Source organism: Scyliorhinus canicula, chromosome 4 (assembly GCF_902713615.1).
Source record: "Scyliorhinus canicula chromosome 4, sScyCan1.1, whole genome shotgun sequence".
In the NCBI taxonomy this organism is placed as follows: Eukaryota; Metazoa; Chordata; class Chondrichthyes; order Carcharhiniformes; family Scyliorhinidae; genus Scyliorhinus; species Scyliorhinus canicula.
In genome coordinates this window covers 36,612,109-36,632,194 of record NC_052149.1, presented here as the reverse complement: position 1 = coordinate 36,632,194, position 20,086 = coordinate 36,612,109, and the positions used below count along the sequence as shown (strand labels likewise).

General features: G+C 48.3%; 1 protein-coding gene across 5 annotated transcripts in view; it reads left to right on the top strand.

Annotated features, from left to right (window-relative positions):
- LOC119964481 (vitamin D3 hydroxylase-associated protein-like) overlaps positions 1-20,086 on the top strand; it is a 152,245-nt gene that overhangs the window by 115,995 nt on the left and 16,164 nt on the right. For 4 of the 5 annotated variants that reach the window (XM_038794033.1, XM_038794030.1, XM_038794032.1 and 1 more), the window contains 2 exons: positions 628-727; positions 4,869-4,912. The exons of the other annotated variant lie outside the window; for it this stretch is intronic. In XM_038794033.1, the coding sequence (XP_038649961.1) occupies positions 628-727; positions 4,869-4,912 (144 nt within the window). The remainder of the gene's footprint in view (positions 1-627; positions 728-4,868; positions 4,913-20,086) is intronic. 5 annotated transcript variants of the gene reach the window in all.

Below are 20,086 nucleotides of genomic sequence, written 5' to 3'. Positions count from 1 at the left end.
GCAGACTTGATGGGCTGGATGAACATCTTTCCTACACTGTGGGCATTCTGTGGATTCTGAATGCAAGATGTTAATAAATGCAGTGTGGACGTGCAGAGTGTGTCCAGGTCGTCAACGAATAAGTCTTATTTGCTCCCCAGCCGCATGTTTCTCGGTGGCGCCCCATCACTGGCTGTGGAATTCTCTGTTCCAGATGCTGACCACTGGGATTTCCTATTGTCGCCACCCCATGTAACCGGAAAACCCATAGGCGGCGTTGCTCCAAAGGCGGAACGGAGAATGCCACCGGCAGAGAATTCACCCCAATATCTTTAATTTACAGTTATAACAGGAAAAGAGACCAAATTTTGTAGTTTGACCCCAAAAACATGAATATTAATGTAGAAATATCATTTGATAAACACAGCATAATTTATTCACTCATCATAAAGCAGTAATCTCTACACATGGACACATACTTACGGTAGTTTAAAGTTGTCAGCTTCTTTAAAAATTCAAGGAATTTCTCATTAATATTATAAATATCATGAATTACTTAGCCTTTAAGCAGTGATTTCCTTAATTTTACAAATATGTCTACACAATGAAAGTTACTAATTCCACTTAAACGTTTTTTGATCTTTGTAGTAAAGAAGACATCATTGATCCCAGTTTGAAGTTTCAGATGTCCATTAGGACTATGCCGATAGTATTCAAAAAGTTATTGTATTTTATTCTGAAGCCTTTTGTAAGTATAAAAGTTCAGTCATGAATGGATTTGGGTGAGGGGAAAATAAATAAGACAAGACAATAGAAATATATCTGTTGGCAGTCACTGAATCAGGGTGTTTGTGGCCATCATTAGGACTGAATGTTATGAGGGAAATGCATTTGTTTCAATTCTAACCTATTTTATTTAAGTGAATGAGCTATTTATGTATCTTACACATGAAAACTTTAAGGTAATGTAGTGGAGAGACCAATCAATGGGAAAGGAATGCTCAGAACACTGCCATCTTGCCTTTGGGGGCCAGTGTTGACAGGGTTTCCTGGAGCAACATAACACTTCGCAGTTGGTTCTTGCATTGAGCTGTAGGTCTGCTAAGTTGCCATTCCAAGGTACGTGGAAGAGGCACAGGTTGTCCACTTTCAGGATGGCAGAATGTCTTCCCCCTAATCAACAACTTTACCAATGCTCTTGTTAATACCACACTGCGAGCGGGGTCAGGATACCCTGTCCCATGCTATAGCTTCTATCCACCCCTCAAGGTCCAGAGTTGCGAAAGGTTGTGACCATGGCCATCTGAAGTATCCTCAGCTAACTATAAACACTGGGAATAGCAGGCTACTTAGTGGAGCACTAGAATATGTAAATGGATACAAGTCATGCACTAAGGGAATATATAAGTGTGGTTCTTAATTATAAATTAAACACTGAAAAATTGCTGGAAGTATTCAGCAGATATGGCAGAATCTGGAGAGAGAAACGTTTTTTTTGCGCAGCGTGGACAGGGCAAGCTCTTAACCCGTCGCATTGCTTGCTCCAAAAACTAATTCAAATTCAAATTGAAGCCAATTCATGGTTTCCACAAGAGAGACATTCAAGATCCAAGCTGACAAGATCACCTCATGTTGGCCTCGATCTGATTCTTGGGGCGGGATTCTCCATCAGCCGACAGCATAATCGGGAAACGTGATTGGGTGCAGAATACATTCCAACGCCAAAATCGTGGCGGGCGCCAAATTTCACGCCAAGTTGCAATTCTATGTCGCCTCGACAGCGGCGGCAATACGTTCCAGAATGCACGCACAATAAACACCGTTTGCACATCATTAGCGGGCCCAGCTGGCAGCTTCCTTCCCGGCCTGGGGTACAGGGTGGCCTGCCTCTCCTCCGCCGCATCGAGGAGGGTTTTGTGTTAGGCATCAGTGAAGCATTGTGCTGCTCTCCTCGCTGCCATCTTGTTTGCTGGGATGGTGTGTACAGGGAGTGAAGTGTGTATATGCGGCTGCAGCTTGTCACTCTCCTGAATGTCAATCACAAAACCGGTGAATCCGGCACATTTCTCATTGGAATTGATTGTGTTCCAAGTGGCACCAGTGCTAGCCCATCGCTGAATCAGTCCAGGTGCGCTGCCAGTTTTGCTGCCGTGGAACTCCACAAATCCTGCACAAATTAACTTGAGTTGTTAGGTTATATTTTCTACATTTAGTGTTGATAATAAGTGCAGTGTAGTGAGTGAAAGACCCATAGGTATTGGACTGAACAATAGCTATCAAATGGTGGTAGTGAGGACAGTGATGAATTGTAGACTGTTGCTATTTTGGAATGGAAACTTTGCTAATGCAAAATGTTCTGTATGAGCTGCTCTCAAAGAGCTCTGTCAGTTATGGGCATGGGTGTCGATGCCAACTCGTGCTCTTTCCTCCTCTTTGTGTTACTCCTGTGCCAACCTCTTTTCCTTCCTTACCTTCTAGCTGCTCACATGGTGCTAACGGTTAATCCCTCATGATGTCAACATTGTGCAGCATCCAACTTGTAATGTTCTTGTCGAACGGCCTGATTTACATTACAAGAACACTTGTAGCTAAAGCTATAAACAATTTATTAATATTAACTGTGGGTCAAATGTACAAAACAACAGATGAATAACAGTATGAACATACACAAACCACTAGCTGTCTCTCAGCTCCCTAGTCAGTCTTAGGTCACCTGACTCTTATATAACGTTCACTTATATACTAATGAAACTCCTAGTGGTCAGTTGGTAATTATGACACGACCATGATATCACAACATCCCCTTTCCTTTAAAGGAATAAATTAATATATTATCACCAGTATATTTACATGTGATATCATTAGCCTGAGCCTAACAGTATTAATTTTTTCTTTAAAATTTTAAAAACTGGTTTAACGAATCTATGTATATGTATATATGAACAGCAAGCATAGTATGTACAAATAGTCTACAAATTGAGCCGATCAGGTATTCTTCTGACTCTGGTTGACCTTCTCAAAGTTTGACCTTGCTGCTCAGAACTTGTAGATTCAATGTCCTCCATGATGTTCTCATGCTCAGGAAATGCTGAACTATCTCACACTGCAGCTGACGTTGATTCTGATGTAGATTCGTGATCCATCATGTTGTTGTGAAAATCTTCTCTGGTTTTCAAGAGCGCATAATGATCTCTTCTTAAAACCAACCCTTCCTCTGTCTGTTCATTGGAGGAACGAGGTGCGACTTTTTCATGTACAATGGCCTTTCACGACCAATTGCCTGAATCTTCTAGCCTCACAATGTCATCACTACTCAATGGTGGTAAAGTTATAGACACTATCATAGAACTGCTTTTGTTTTGCTTTAATGTTTTGCATTTCCTACAGTACCACTGCATTCTCCACCTTCTATTCCATGTATGGATGTGTGGTACCGATGAATAACAGTATAAATGTGCACAAACCACAAGCTCTCTCTCAGCTCCCTAGTCATTCTGAGGTCACCTGACTCTAACTTTCACTTATATACTAATGGGATTCCTAGTGGTTAGTTGGTGAATTACAACACAACCATGATATCACCACACAGCACACCACCATAACTCGATAAAATCAGTCAGAGCTGCAGCCAGGCAGCAGTCTCCTCTGACTTCAGTCAACATTAGGGACAAACTACTTATCAACTTTAATTTCTATGTTTTACGGAACCAATCCCTTTTCGATGGTCAACACTAACAGCTCTCACCCAGTATGTCTGCATCATCATTTGCACCATTAATTGGCACAAATATTTATTTAATACCTTGGTCATACCTTTATTACTAGATTTTCCTCTTCATCTTTTTTTTCTAGATTTGTTCTTCAGGTTTTGGCAATAGTATCATTTACTTGACCACCTTTAGATGCACCGAGAGCATTAAGGGACGCTACATATTGTGAAACTGAAATCACAATTAAGGCAGAAGAAGGGCTGGTGGTTTTTCTTCCTGGATGACATTAATGGACCAGATGAGTCTTTATGGCAATCCAGCCATTTCCTCAATTTGCATGTTTATTGAATTCAATATTGCAGCAATTAGATTTGAACTCATAGCCCTTGGGTTAGCTGGTAAGCACCACAACCACTAGATAACAAAATCCTATAGTGCCCTTTCTTTAGCTGTAATTTACGCTTTATATACTTACTATTTTACTTTCTATTTTCACTTACTATTTTCTTTTATACTATTGGCTAGCCAATTTTCATCTTACGTGTTAGCTTTATTATAGAAAGTAATCATATAGGACTACAAATGTATTTGGCTGACTTCATCTTCAATGACCTTGGTCATAAGAGGTTAACAAACTAATTTGATCTTGCGCTGCATCGAGAGGGTGGCAGTGGTTACGTTTGTACAGCTATTAATGCTTCCATGAAGGATCCTTAGAATTTGGAAGTTGAGGCAGCCTCATTAAGTCCTCAGAACAAATATCAGTCAGCAGGCCAGTGCAGCTGCTTTCACACTGCCTACTGATCTTGTCCTGATCTGTGGGCACTGGAGTTTCTGCTCCAACCTGCTCTCTTCTACTCTTCTGACTTTCTAAGGGCCTCAAAGGTTACAAGACCTCAAGAGAGCCCCCCAGTGTACAGCCTGGACTCGACTTTTCTACAGTCCTGCCTTAATTTCTGGTCCTTCACAATTGGTTGTGAAAGGCATTCCCTTAATTTTCCCCCTTAAAGTGCAGTAGATACTGAAGTAGATTATGAAGTAGCAATATTTTGATTTAATTTTTATTGTAAGATGTGACTGAGTGAGAATGGCAGTGACCACATCAGCACCTTTGCTGTAATGGTGGTGATATTCATGACACAGCAGTGCCCTTTATTGATATTTCTTTTTTTCATTAAGAGTCCCAGAATCGCAGATGGTTTCAAGGCAATGACTGAAATAAGGTGAGTTATGAATTATGAAGAAGAGTGAAAAGATGTGTTTTTGCATATTTTAGGTGAGATTTTGGTGAGCTATTTCATAGTTCAAGCTGATTCTTCATAAAGCACATCACAAGAGAACTCTGAGATGGTAATGTTCTCTGATGAACAGGTTATGTACAAGTAAAATTGCACAACTGGCCCAATTTTTAAAAAAGTTTAAAGGGCATATCTAGAAACATAATTTCGGTAGTCATAAAGTCATCAAATCATAGAATCCCTACAATGCAGAAGGAGGCCATTCGGCTCTTTGAGTCAGCACCGACCCCCAGAAAGATTACACTACCTAGGTCTACTCCCCCACATACCCCTCCCTATCCCCGTAACCCTGTAACCTAACCTGCACATACCTGGACAATAAGGGGCAATTCAGCATGGCCAATCCACCTAACCTGCATATTTGTGAACATCTTTGTATCACTGATTGGAGTTTCTGTTTGCAGCTCCTTTAAATAATATTTTTGAATGTTATGCATTGCAATCTTGGGAGGTGTCTCTCTCTCTATCTCTATCTATCTCTGTTACAAAAGGTTCCACATTGGAAACTGTATTTTTCCAATTCTGACCACTTATGGAACATCCTCATCCTGTTCCGCACTGTTGATAGCTGTGCCATCAACTGCCAATCCATAAACTCTGGAATTCCTCTCCTCGGCAAATCCAAACTAAAAAGAGAAAATGCTGGAAACACTCAACAGACCAGTCGACATCTGTGGAGCGAAGAAGGCAAAGTCATCAATTCAGGTCAATGACCTTCGAAGAATCAATAGTCCTGGGTTGTGGACAGTTTTTCTTTAGACCTGGGAGAGGGTAATCCATTTATTCGCTGTACTCTGAGGTTAAGTACAACAAAATTAATATTCTAAAATATGTTGAAAACTTCTCAGGAAAGTGGATTGGAAAGAGAATTGAAAATGCAGCTGGCATTCCTCTTGAGCTAAATAGAGCACTGTAATTTTCGCATATCAGTGTAAGTCTTCTGACCCAGAACACGTTGCTGGAAGGAATGATGCGGTTAACTTGCAAAAACTCATGGTACTGTATATTTGACAAAGGATGAGGGAGATTTGGGGCGGGATTCTCAGTTTCTGAGACTAAGTGTTGACGCCAAAGCAGAACATGTGGACTTTCACGACAGAAAAACTGGCACCACATCTGGACCGATTCCGCTATTGCTAAGGGGCTAGCACCAGAGCCATGTGGAATACATTCAATTGTAATGGGAAACGGTGGCGGAGTCGCCAGTTTCACGATTGACACCCAAAGGCTGACGAGCTGCCGCCGCAGATAAACAATTCATCCTCCACATACACCATCCCAGCCACAAGGTGGCAGCGTGGAGAGCAGCTCTGAGGTTAACAGATGCGGAGCTGGAGACTCTCTTGGACGCGGTGGAGGATAGGCGAATGACCCTGTACCCCGGCCCGAGAGGAGGCTGGCAGATTTTGTCGTGCCTGCTTGGTTCGCATGAACCAGAAGTGCCGGAAAAAACTGCACAACCTCCTCAGGGCAGCCAGATGAGTACGTAGCAGTGTGCCCCTGGCAATAACCCGGCCTCTCACACCCTCAATGCTATCCCCCCTGCCCCGGCCCACGGAGAATGGCCGAACCCCCACCTTGCACCACATGCAGGTACCCATACCAGCTGCCATAGTCTGGTGACCTGGCCACTGAGGCCATCACCTACCCACCCTCTGGGCTGCATGCATCAGATTGTCTAACACTGTTGTTTTATGCATTCCCACCCCTCCCCAAGAGAAGGCCGCTCACAACTGCCGGGAGTGGGAGAAGACAGGAGGGGGACTGCCGGACCTGAGGCCCCTCACCATGCCAGAGCAAAGGGCCCTGGACATGGTTGGTGGCCCAGAGGAAAGGGAGGTCGCCGAGGTGGACTCGACCGTTAGCGTGGAAGTGAGACCCTGCTGAGTTGCAGTTCCTCGTGACAAGTGTGTAAACCCCCCCAACTCCACCCCCACACCACCCTCACCCGCACACCATTCTCACCCCCACACCCTTGTCACGCCAACACCACCCTCACCCCCATCCCCGCCTCACTCTACACCACGCCCACACTACCACCCACCCACCCCTCCCCACGGCCATTCCCTTCATCCCCAGCCCGCGGTCTAATCATGCGTCTTGTTTTGTGTCTTGCAGGACCTGCTCGAGATAGAGCAGGGCCCACCTGGTGTCCCCCATCCCCAGTGCCACAGTCGGAGACCCCCTGTGAGCCGAGCAGTTATGAGGAGAGCAGCTCTGACACCAGCCCTCCGCCCGAGACTCAGGACACCCCAGAACTGGGGTCTGAGGATGACAGAGTTCCTGTCACAGCTGTCTCCAACACCCTCCACCATCCCAGAGACACTCACCTCGGTTGGGCACTTTTGTGAAGAGGCTCCTGGGACACTATCTGATGCTCAACACACAGCTGCTCTGGTACAGCAGGTGGAGGTAGGAACTCCCGATGGGGCGGACGGTTGGAGGGCGGGCCGACCCGAGGAACTAGCTGCCGTTCAGACGGGCCTCGGGCTTCTGGAAAGGACAGTCCCATCGATTGTGGAGATGCAGTCGCAGAGCCAGGGACTACATGAGGGGCTGACGGCGAGTATCCAGTACCTGCAGGTGCAGCTGGAGGAGTTGAACCGCATGCAGGAGCAGGAGGTGGTGCCGGCCATGCGTGCCACTCCAGCCAACACTGCACACGGGTGGCATCCGCGGTGGAGGCATTGGGGGCAATGATTTTAGCGATGGATCAGCTTGTCCAAGGCCTCGGGCATTCTGTGCAGGAGCTGGCCGAGGCCCAGTACAGGGTTGCCACTGTTATATTTTAAATAATGTCTTCTCTAAAATATATATATTACTCTTGAATCCTCCAGAATGATAAAATGACCAATAGTCTTCTTGTTGAAAGATTAACTATTTAATGAGGAATAAAATAATAAACTGAGTTCTTTTACTCAATACTAAACTAACAATAAAGAATTAAAGTACAATACAGATAACTATATAACTGTACACTGTTATAACAAACTAGTTCCAACTTCTCTCACTCTAGCTATTCTATGTCTTGCTTGTTCACTGTTCTGGATCACACTCTCTAACTAACTAAAAAAAGCAGGAATCCGGTTCTTATAGTATCTAACTGTTAGACATCTAGTGTTGAAATGACTGCACTACATTTACATGCATTGATCATGTATATTGATATCTGAATATCACTGCAGCTGCCTCACAGGCAACCATGTCCCAGAGCCACCTGGAAATCGCAGCGGCGCTCCTGAACGTGGCCCAGTCACAGCAGACCATGGCTGGGAAAGTCGGCGACATTGCCCAGGCGCTGGCCAACATGCAGCAGACCAGAGGGAGGTGGCCTAGTCCCAGAGGGTGATGGTCCACTCCTTGTGCTCCTTGGCCGCGAGCATGCAGACCCTAGTCGAGACCAGAGCGGGCCTCCAGGACTGGCAGTGCCAGGTGATGGGGGAGCCTCAGGAATTAGCTCCACTGGCACCCCTGTCCCATGGAGTAGCCCGGGGGCCATCAGGCAGCCCGAGGGAGGAGGAGGTGATGGGGCCCGTGCCGTTGGCTTCCGCAGGGGAGGTAACGGAACACCGCAGCACCTCGGACTCCACCCCCCCCCCTCCTATCCCTTGCGCATCTGGTGGGCAGTGGGCAGAACAGGGTGGCACCACGCCACCTGGGACACCTGAACAGCATCTGGGCCCATCCAGGCCCGGTTGCCTCAGAAAACTCGCGCCAACGGGGACCCATGTTGCAGGGAGGGAACCACAGCAGGCTGCCTCCACTCCTGCTGTACCATCTGGGGAACCACCTAGGGCTAGTGTTAGGACCCGTAAGGCCAGAAAGTTAGACACCAGTTAAGTTGGCACGGTCGCAGGGCACAGTTTAGATGTAGGGGCTAGGGCACAACCCTGTTTATATTTATTCACAATAAACACCTGTTACAACCTGCCTCTGTGCTCTATCCGATGGTTGCGAGGGGCTGGCAGGTCTGGTCTGGCCGGGGTGCAGGGGTGGGGGTGGACCGTGTGGGTGGCCAGCACTCCCCCCTCCTCCACCCCCCCAATCCCCCCCCCCCCCCCCCCACCCCTCCGACTGTCTCTACCACCGCCACCCCAGTGATCTGATGGGACCATGCGGTGGAATGGCCAGCTTGCCTGCAGGAATCACCCAGATGGACGGTGAAAAGTGCGACCGTGGGCAGGAGTCAGACTCACCATACGATGCGGAGCATCAGAGCTCATTGTAGAGTGGGTTGTCATCATCCTCCATCCCATGGACCAGACCTGCTGTTACTGCCAACCCAGGGCCCCTGCCCTGTAGTGCGGCAGGTGTGTTTCATGGAGGGGGTTGTATGTGGGGGTTGACTGGGGTTGGAAGTGAGGGGATGTTGGGTTAGGATGCGGTGCCCTTATCCCTGCCTAGGTGCCCCCCTCTACCCCCTTCCAAGTCGGTGAACCTGGAGGCGATCAGAGCGTCCCGTGTGTGCTGGCCCTGCCGCACACGTGATACGGCCTCCCGTGCCTGCCTAGGCTCCATGTTCTGCCCATTCTCGTCCTCCTCGTCGTACGAAGCCTGGCGATTCTCCTCCTCTTCCTGCGCATCGCCCCTCTGCTGTGCGATGTTATGGAGGATGCAGCAGGCAGCCACGATGCGGGTGTCCCTCTCAGCATCATACTGGAGGGGCCTCCGTAGCGATCCAGGCACCTAAACCTCATCTTCAGAAGGCCGAAGCACCGCTCTTTCACACTCCTTGTCTCTGTATGGACTTTGTTGTAGCGGCTCTCCGCATCGGTCTGTGGCTTCCGGATAGGCATCAGCAGCCATGACTGCCGCTGATAACCCCTGTCACCCAGGAACCAGCCGCTCAGCCGGGGGGAGGGGGGCTTTTAACATGTCAGGAATCGTCAAGTGTGCCAGGATGAAGGTGTCATGCACACAGCCTGGGTACCACGTACAGACATCAATGATGCGCAGATGTTGGTCACATATCAGTGCACGTTCATCGATTCATCGAGTGAAAAATGAAATGAAATGAAAATCGCTTATTGTCACGAGTAGGCTTCAATGAAGTTACTGTGAAAAGCCCCTAGTCGCCACATTCCGGCGCCTGTTCGGGGAGGCTGTTACAGGAATCGAACCGTGCTGCTGGCCTGCCTTGGTCTGCTTTCAAAGCCAGCGATTTAGCCCAGTGAGCTAAACAGCCCCTGCCACATATCAGCACTCCACTCCCCACACACAATGATTAGCCAACAAGATGGCAGCATGAAGAGTGCCGCCCTGGTTCACGGACGCAGAGCTCAAGTCCCTGTTGGACACGGTTGAGGAGAGGCGGGCCATCCAGTTCCCCGCAGTGGGAAGGAGGCTGCCACCTTCCGCCACCGTACATCGGGCCTGGGCGCAGATGGCAGAGGCCGTGAGCACCGTGGGCCCCACCACCAGAACCGGACAGCATTCTCATAAGAAGCTGAATGACCTCCTCAGGGCAGCCAGGGTGAGTAACCAACGCCATTCTCCTGGCACAAACCTCCGTCCCACACACAAGAAACCTTTCCCCCCCACCCGCTGACAGCGTGTGCACATCCCACCCTACATCACATACCAGCACCAGTACTGCCCGTCATGACCGGGTGCCCTTGCCACAAAGGTTGCCAGCTGCCCACCCACTGTGCTATGCCCCTGAGCTGCATGAGCTCTGACTGCCTAACACTGTGTGCTTTTTGTCTCTCTCCCTCCACCCTCCCCGAGGAGGAGTGGCGCATATCCGCAGAGAGAGAAAGAGAGAAGACTAGAGGGCATTGCCGGACCTGTGTCCCCACATGTCCATCCCCGCACACACCCACCTCCGGCCGTTCCCCCTGGCCCTCTGCCCTCCACACTGCACCCCTGGCCTCGTCCGTGCCTGGTACCGCGGGAACCTCTGGCCCCGGCATCTATCCTTGCTGGCAGAGGTACCAGTGGCTGGCCCTACACATGCCAGCGATATCGCTCTGTGGCCTCAATCGGGTGCCCTCTTGCGGCGCTGCTGTGCAATTTTCCCTTGGCCATGTGATGCCCCACTGGTGGGTAGCGCCCAGCTGTGGGAGGGCAGTGGTGGTTGGCGGGGATGGGGGCCACCCATATGGCCGATGTCGCTCTGCGCAACCATGGGCCAGGGTGGACGGTCGGTGGGTCGTGCAGCATGGTGACTACCCTGCTGGTCCATGCTTGGACACCCCAGTTCTGGAGGGGGTCACCCTGACCCCATGGCCCATCCCCTGGTTCCCCTCCCCGCTACCGCCCTCTGGCCTCGAAGTCACCCCTTCCCTCACCCCAGCCAGCCTGACAGTTGCTGGACCGGAAGCTCGTGGTTGTGCCTCTGGTAACATGACCTATGTCCTCTTTCTACCTCAACAACCATGGCCCCTTTTTCCAGAGTTGCCGTCGGGCACCCGGTGCCGGCCACGATTTACAGTTGACGCCGAATTCTCCGCTCAATTGTGTTTCCCAATTCCGGTGTCGGCTGAGGGAGAATCCTGCTCTTCATCTTTTACAGCACAAAAAAGTACAAAAATAGTGAATTTTGCATCGAAAGGAACTGCAGGCACAAAATTCATCAACTCCTGGAAAAGACAGAGAAAAAGAAAATTGTCTCCGGCAGTTGCAGCTCCTGGAATTTAAAGTAACTTGGAGAAATTTCTGCCAGAACCATAGTGACCAACCAAGAACTCATATACAGTGAACTCTCAAGGTTTTATCCTTTAGCATTGAACTTAAATTTAATTAAGTTGTGTTCTTGTAAGTGTATTTTTTATTCATTTACGGGATGTGGGCATCACTGGTTAGGCCAGCATTTATTGCCCAACTCTAGTTGCTCTTCAGAAGGTGGTGGTGAGTTGCCTTCTTGAACCGCTGCAGTACCTGGGGTGAAGGTACACCCACTGTGCTGTTAGGGAGGGAGTTCCAGGATATTGCCCTAGCATATTCCTAAGTCAGCCTGAGTTAGGGGTGTGGCAGGTTCTGGAGCAAAAGTCCTCTGTACTATTGCTGGGATATGTCAGGGCCCATAGCCTTTGTAGTATCCAGTGCCTTCAGTCGTGTCTTGATATCATGTGGAGTGATTCGCATTGGCTGAAGGCTGACATGTGTGATGCTGGGGACCTCCGGAGGAAACCAAGATGGATCATCCACTCAGCATTTCTGGCTGAAGATTGTTGCAAATGCCTCGTCTTTTACACTTATATGCTGGACTCCTCCATCATTGAGGATGGGGATATTTATGGAGTCTCCTTCTCCAGTGAGTTGGTTAATTGTCCACCACCATTCACAGCTGGATGTGGCAGGACTATAGAGCTTAGATCTGATGTGTTGTGGAATCGCTGAGCTCTGTCTATTACTTGCTACTTATGCTGTCAGGAACACCAGTAGTCCTGTATTGTAGCTTCACCAGGTCGACACCTCCCGACTGTATACCACTGTGCTGCTGCCACCTCTACTGGGTCTGTCCTGCCGGTGAGACAGGTTATACCCACGGATGGTGATAGTGGTGTCAGGGACATTGTCTGTACGGGATGATCAGGCTGCTGCTTAACCAGTCTGTGAGACAGCTCTCTGGGTGGTCTGTCCGGTTTCATTCCTTTCTTGTGTTTTCGTAGCGGTTGAATACAACTGAGTGGCTTGCTGGGCCATTTCAGAGGACATTTAAGAGTCAGCCACATTGTTGTGGGTCTGGAGCCACATGTAAACCAGACCAGGTAAGGATGGCAGATTTCCTTCCCTAAAGGACATTAGTGAACCAGATGTTTTTTTTTTAGAACAATTGACAATTAGTCTTTTAATTCCAGATATTTTATTGAGTTTAAATTCCATCACCCTCTGTGGTGGGATTTGAACCCGGGTCCCTAGATCATTATCCTGGGTCTCTGGATTACTGGTCCAGTGACAATACCACTACGCCACCGCATCCCTGTGTGTGCAAGTATGGATTACGGGAATTTGAGAAGTGGGAATCTACCTTTTTCAATATTTTGAGATTTCTTTTACCTGGGAGGGTTTTTAACTCAATAAATATTAACCCCTTTTTGTCTTAAAAAGATCTTAGAATACCAGAATCTTTACAGTGGAGAAGGAGACCATTTGGTCCATTGTGTCCACACTGGCTCTCTGACAGATCATTCCACCTAACCCCACTCCCCTGCCTTATTCTTGTAACCTTGCACATTCTTTCTTTCCAGGCAGCAATCCAATTCACAGGTCTAAGCTGCCTCCACCATCTTTTCCATAAGACCATAAGGCATAGGCCTTTGAGCCCATTGAGTCTGTTCTGCCATGCAATCATGGTTGATATGTTTCCCGTCCCCATTCTCCTGCCTTCCCTCCATAACCCCTGATACCCCTATTAATCAAGAACCTATTTATCTCTGCCTTAAAGGCACTCAGTAACGTGGCCTCCACAGCCTTCTCCAGCAATGAGTTCCACAGATTCACCACCCTCTGGCTGAAGATATTCCTCCTCATTTCTGTTTTAAAGGATCTTCCATCAGTCTAAGGCTATGCTCTCGGGTTCCAGTTTCTAGTGAAAACACCTTCTCCACTTCCACTCTATCTAGGCCTCTCAGTATTCTGTAAGTTTCAATTAGACTCCCCCTTCATCCATCTGAACTCCACCGAGTTCTGACCCAGAGTCCTCAACTGCTCCTCATATGACAGGAAATTTGTTCTCTCCTCCAACACCCCCTAGGCAAAATATATTGTCCTGACATCACTTTTACTCCTTCTGGCAATTATTTTGAATCTGTGCCCTCTCGACTTTTATGCTGTCTTGAGCTTCTCATTATTTATCCTATCCATACCCCTCAGCATGTTGAATAGCTCTATCAGGTTTCCTCTCGGCTTTCCTTACTCCAAGGAAACAGACCAAGGGTGGGATTCTCCGACCCCCCCCCCCCCCCGCCGGGTCGGAGAATCGCCGTGGGGCAGCGTGAATCCTGCCCCTGTCGGCTGCCGAATTCTCCAGCTTCGGAGATTTGGCGGGGGCGGGAATCGCGGCGCGCAGGTCAGCGGCCTCCCCTCGACGATTGGCCAAGTGGCCGCCCGTTTTTTGCCGGTCCCGCCAGCGTAAATTAGAGTAGGTCCTGTAGCCACCTGGGTTGGCCACTTCCCGACTTAAAATGGAGATTTGCAAAGAACGCAGGGAAAATTGGACAGTATGAGAAAACAAGCAGTTTGCAGAGTTCTTCTGTATATTCGAGTTGCAGAAAGCAGACAGCATTGAAACCAGCAATCTGAATATTAATGAGCGATTCCCAGGCAAAATGGTAACAATCAAGAATAGCAAAGCTAGACTCCTCGGCGCCAGCAGGAGTCCAAGACAAAAGAGGCTAACGAGCATCCAAGGACCGCCCAGCGATCAGGAAACAGCCCCAGTATTGGGGAATTCAAACCGATCGATTGGTACGTGATCCAATCGATTGGAGTCAGGTACGGGGTCCGCCCAAAAGGGCGCGAAGCCCCTGGGGCCTATAAAAGACAGGTCCCAAGTTCAATTCGCTCTCTTGGCAGTTTCTATCGATAGACTTCTCGGCAGGGTCACGCAGCAGACCGAAACAACACTTGACCCTGAACTGCCTTGCAGCTGCACCCACAAGTAAGTGTCCAGTCAACGCACGCTACGCGATAGGCGTTCCTGACCCTTAATCCGTACCAGCTGGAAGCCTGCAGCCCAGGATTGAACAAGAGGCCATTGTTCCCTGACCCAGTGGGTTCCCTTTCCAGAAGATAAGTCTTGGCCTTTAGTGGTAGAAGTATTCTAGTTTTGTAGTATTTATGCATGAGTAGCGATTGCCTGTGTATATAATAAATGTGTTTTGATTTGAACCTTACTAACTGGTGTGTTGAGTTATTGATCAGCACTTGAACTTGAACCTCGTGGTGGTATCATAAAGATACCTGGCGACTCTAGAGCAAGGGAATAAAACAGCCAATTGAGTGTAAAGCACACTCACCAAAATGAGCAACAGTCCTTACCGGCGGGACCTGGCAGCGCGGGCAGCCTCCGGGGTCCTCGGAGGGGGGGTGTGGGGGGATCTGGCCCTGGGAGGTACCCCCATGGTGCCCTGGCCCGCGATTGGGGCCTACCGATCCACGGCCTGCGCCGTGGGAGCACTCTATTTTTCCGCGTCGGCTGCTATTCCTCCGCGATGGCCGACGTGGAGATGAACCCCTACCTGCGCATGTGCTGAGATGATGCCAGCACACGCTGCCGCTCCTACGCATGTGCCAACTCGCATCGGTCAGCGGAGGCCCTTCGGCACCAGTTGGCGTGGCGCAAACCACTCCGGCGCCGGCGTAGCCCCTGAAAGGTGTGGAGGATTCTGTACCTTTGGGGCTGCCCGACGCCAGAGTGGTTCACGCCACTCCTTCCCGCCGGAGTTACCTGCCCCGCCGATTCCCGCAGAATCCTGCCCCAAGTCTCTCCCATCTATCTTTACAGCTTAATCCCTGGAATCATTCTCGTCAATCTCCTCTGCATTCTCTGCAATGCCTTCACATCCTTCCCCATGCTCTGACTATCACAGTCTAGGTCATTAAAATATATCAGAAGAGCAAGGGTCTCAACATTGACCCCTGGGGAATTCCACTACATACCATCTTAGGGAGGAGGTAATGGCGTAGTGGTATTGTCTTTGGACTAGTCCAGAGACTCAGTTTACAGCTCTGGCCTCTCAGGCCCGCCACTGCAGATGGTAAAATTTGAATTCAATAAAAATCTGTAATTAAAAGTCTAATGCTCACCACAAAACCACTGTTGACTGTCGTAAAAACCCATCTGGTTCACCAATGTCCCCCAAGGAAGGAAATCTGCCATCCTTACCCAGTCTGGCCTGCATGTGACTCCAGACCCACAGCAGTTAAGAGTCAACCACTCTTAACTGCCCCTCAGGGGCAATTAGGGGTGGGCAGTAAATGCTGGCACAGCCTGTGATCCCACGTTCCATGAACGAATAAAAAAAAATTCTGAAAGACAAATATTTATCACTACTCTGTTTCCTGTCACTCTTGTCCAAGTGCTTACTTTATTCCATGAGCTAGAATATTGCTCACAAGTCTGTTGTTTGGCACTATGTCTTTTGAAAATCCATATAGACCACATCAACAGAATTGCCCTTACCAATCTTCTCTGTTACCTCCTCAAAATATTCCAGCAAGTTAGCTAAACGTGATTTTTCCATAATGAATCCATGTTGGCTTTCTTCAATTATCCTGCATTTGTCTAAGTGATTACTGATTTTGTCCTGTTTTCAGACATTTCCCTACAACTGAAATCAAACTGATGTAGCTGTTGGCTTTATCCCCACCCCTCTTTTTAAACAAGGATATAACATCCACAATTCTCCAGTCCTCCAGCACCACCCCTGTGTCCAAGGAAGGCTGCAAGATTATCACTAGTGCCCCTGCAATTTCAACTCTCTTTTCCCTCAGTACCCTTGGATACATAGAACATAGAACATAGAACAGTACAGCACAGAACAGGCCCTTCGGCCCTCAATGTTGTGCCGAGCCATGATCACCCTACTCAAACCCACGTATCCACCCTATACCCGTAACCCAACAACCTCCCCCTTAACCTTACTTTTATAAGGACACTACGGGCAATTTAGCATGGACAATCCACCTAACCCGCACATCTTTGGTCATCTAACCCACTTCTGGTAGCCTATCAGTTTAAAGTAGAGATAATTTCTCTAACACCTTCTCCATCTCAATTGCAAATTCTTCAGTGTACCAGTTACCTCCTTTCTCATCTCAGCCTGGGTAACTTCCTTTTGCTTTGTAAAGACAGATTTAATACACCTGCTTTTCCTCCCGCCTCTATGTGTAACTCTCCTTTCTATCCTCAATCGGTCCTCCTCTTTCTTTTACCATCATTTTATTATTTATATGCTTATAGAAGACCTTGAATTCTCTTTTATATTAGCTTCCAATCTCATTTCATGGTCTGTCCTTGCTCCTCTTAGTAGTTATTTCACTTTCCCTCAGGTCCTTCTATGTTCAGCCTGATTCTCCATTGTATTTTCGACCTGACATCTGTCAGATATACACTTCTTCCTTTTCATCCTCACCTCTCATCATCCGGGGTGCTCTGGATTTATTTGTTTCAGCTTTCCCTTTCAAGGGAATAAAGCTTGACATTGCATACAATATTCTTTCTTTGAAGTGTAGCCATCTAAGATGGACACTGGGCTACAAAATGGAGAACTGCTAAGGCTGCAGGGAAAAACAGTCTTAGTGAGGACAAACAGCTTGCAGAAGACTGTTTTGCATTTTGCACGTACAGAAACCAGTTTCTAGCCAGGTGCAGAGTTTCAGCCAAAGGTGCAAATGGGAAACAGATCTGCATAGTAATGAGGTGATCCAGATCCAGACCCCTGACAATAGAAACATTTAAGTATCGATGGATACTTTTCCATAGACGCCCAGACAGAATGGCGCCAAAGCAACCAACACAAAGAGCCGTAGGGACCGCCCCACCCATCGAGGAACGACCCTAAGATTGGGGAGTTTGAAAGATATCGATTGGGAAAGACCCAATCGATACCTAGCAGGTGAAAGAACCCACCCCAAGGGGCACGGACTTCTAGGACCTATAAGAGTAGGTCCCGCACATGGTTCGGTCTGTTGTTTTTGCTCCGGCCCAGACCTGTTACATCGCATCTTGACTCCAGTTTCATCACCGGCCGTTGAGCATCAGCCATCGAACTGTAAGTGCCAACACAACGATCGCTACGTGATCCAGACCTTGCTAGCCCTTGACAACTTTGCGAATCAGAAAGTTACAGACCAAGAACGGGACGAAGGCCTTGCTCCCTGACCTTGCCTGTTCCTGTCTAGATAAGTATTTAGTTGTTTAGTATTAGAAGTAAGTTAGTCTCTTTAGCGTATGCATGTGTATTTATTATATTTGTTATAATAAACACCAATCGTTTGGACTTACTAATCGGTGTATGGATTTATCACTTTGAACCTGACCTTGATATACTTGTGACGGTGTCTCAATACGGCACCTGGTGACTCCGAGCATAATTACACATACAGAGCCATAGTAGTGTTAAGCACACGGCCTTTAAACGGAGGCGTGTTAATCACACTCCAGTAAAACTAGCAACATTTAGTGGCGACATCCTGACGGGACGCGGTTACAAGTGGCACCCCCACTCCGTCGAGGACCCAGAAATTTGATTTAGAAATCCAATTGAGAAAAAGGAAAAATCACAAGTAATCAAGGTGTTCAAACCAATAAAGATAATTCGGAAGTGTGTTTTGTGCATGCGTACTAACAGGGTTGTAAGGTTAACCTGAGAGCTTTTTGTTGCGACGAACTGTCGGGAGTTTTTAAGCGGAACATAGCGAAAGCCTTACCCGTCTTGTAAAACATTACCTCAACACCCCCTGTCCTAAATTATGAGAGAAAGAGAAAATGGCCATGCAGGCAATGGAACGCCTCATGAACCCAGAAGGGTTTGTGGTTGCAGCGACCAGCAGTAGCCGAGTAGGTCAGTGTCCCGTCTGGGAGCTGGAACTCCGCAAGTATCTGAAAGGAAAGGGATGGCCCCTTTGGAATGAGTTCTGTATGAATGAGGAGACAGGTCCCGGAAGTATAGGACATACTTGGTGGGAGAACCTCTCTCAAATTCATAAGAAAAATCTTAGTAAATCACGCAAGCCGATGGCAATCGTGTCCTGTTTGGCACAGTTGCACTGAGGAGGTCGTTCAGACGCTCCGAGCAGAGTTAGAAGAGAGAAATAGGATGAGCAAAGTGCATGTCAGGGACATCGAGAAGGAAAACTTGGAACTAAGAGGGAAGCTGGCAGAGAAGGGTAGAGAGGTGGATGATGCCAAGAGGGCACATCAGTCATGTCTAGCCCATCTGAGCAGTTCCCAGACCCAGTATGAAAAAGCCTATCAAGGCGTGCAACGCGCCGTCCTGATAAGAGAGGAATCGGAAAAGCAGGTAGAGGCTTTGCAGAGGCAATGCTCTGACCTTAAGGCATCGTTAAGAGCACGCCATGCTGCCACCACAGAACAAAGACAAAGCACAGTGGATCATGCCAAGTGTAGGAAGCAGATTGCGGAGCTGCAATCTCTGCTTTCAGTGCAGAATGGGTTCCAAAGCACCTTTGGAACGCAGTTAGATGAGGAGAATGCCCCAGACTGGCAGGAACTGAGTGAGACAGCGCAGCGCTATGTTCAAGGAACATGTGCGCCGGCAGCGCAGCAGAAAAGGAAAGCACCCCAACCCCCCACAGATCAAATAGCTACCGCATCTATGAATCCAGTCACCACCCAAAGGAAAGCGACCACAGAAGGCGCACCCGATATCACCTACACCACCCCTTAACTGTAACCCAACTCAGGGACGCATGTGAGAAAATTACTCCGTTTCTCCCCACCGCAGACCCCCACCAATTTTTCGCGAAAGTGAAACAACAGGCGACCATGTACGGCCTGGACGAGAGAGAGCAGGTTAAGCTTACGGTTCTGAGCTTAGACCCGTCTGTAGTAGCAGCCCTCCCCGACCCGCAGAACGTTGGCGGAGGCACCCTAGAAGAAATGAACACCGCCATTTTAGATGCAATAGGATACAATAGAGGAGACCCAGTCGAAGGACTAAATAAGTGCCGACAAAAGAGGACAGAGCATCCCACAGCATTTGCAGGAAGGCTGTGGATCCATTTCACCGCAGTTTTCGGCGAGTTAGATAGAGTGCATTTGAACCGTGACAATATGGTCAAATGGACGCGCACCATAATCTCCCATGCCACAGATGCAGGACAAAGTGCTTGCAATAGTTACGACCCCTCAGAGAAGGCCCATAACGAGAAATGGTTTCTGAAAAGATTGTCCCGCGCTTGGGAACAATCGGTTCAGGGCAAAATTAAAATAAAGACCCCAGAGGAAGCTCAGGCTGCAGCGGACATTCAAGCAGTAAAAGTGCACCAAAGCCCCGCATGGGTAAATGAAGGGAAGAACAGCCCTCCACAGAAGTCGCTTGAATGCTACAACTGTGGCCAATTAGGACATTTTGCTAAGGAATGCAATGCACCCCAAAGATCACAGAGAGGCCAGCAGACAGGCACTCT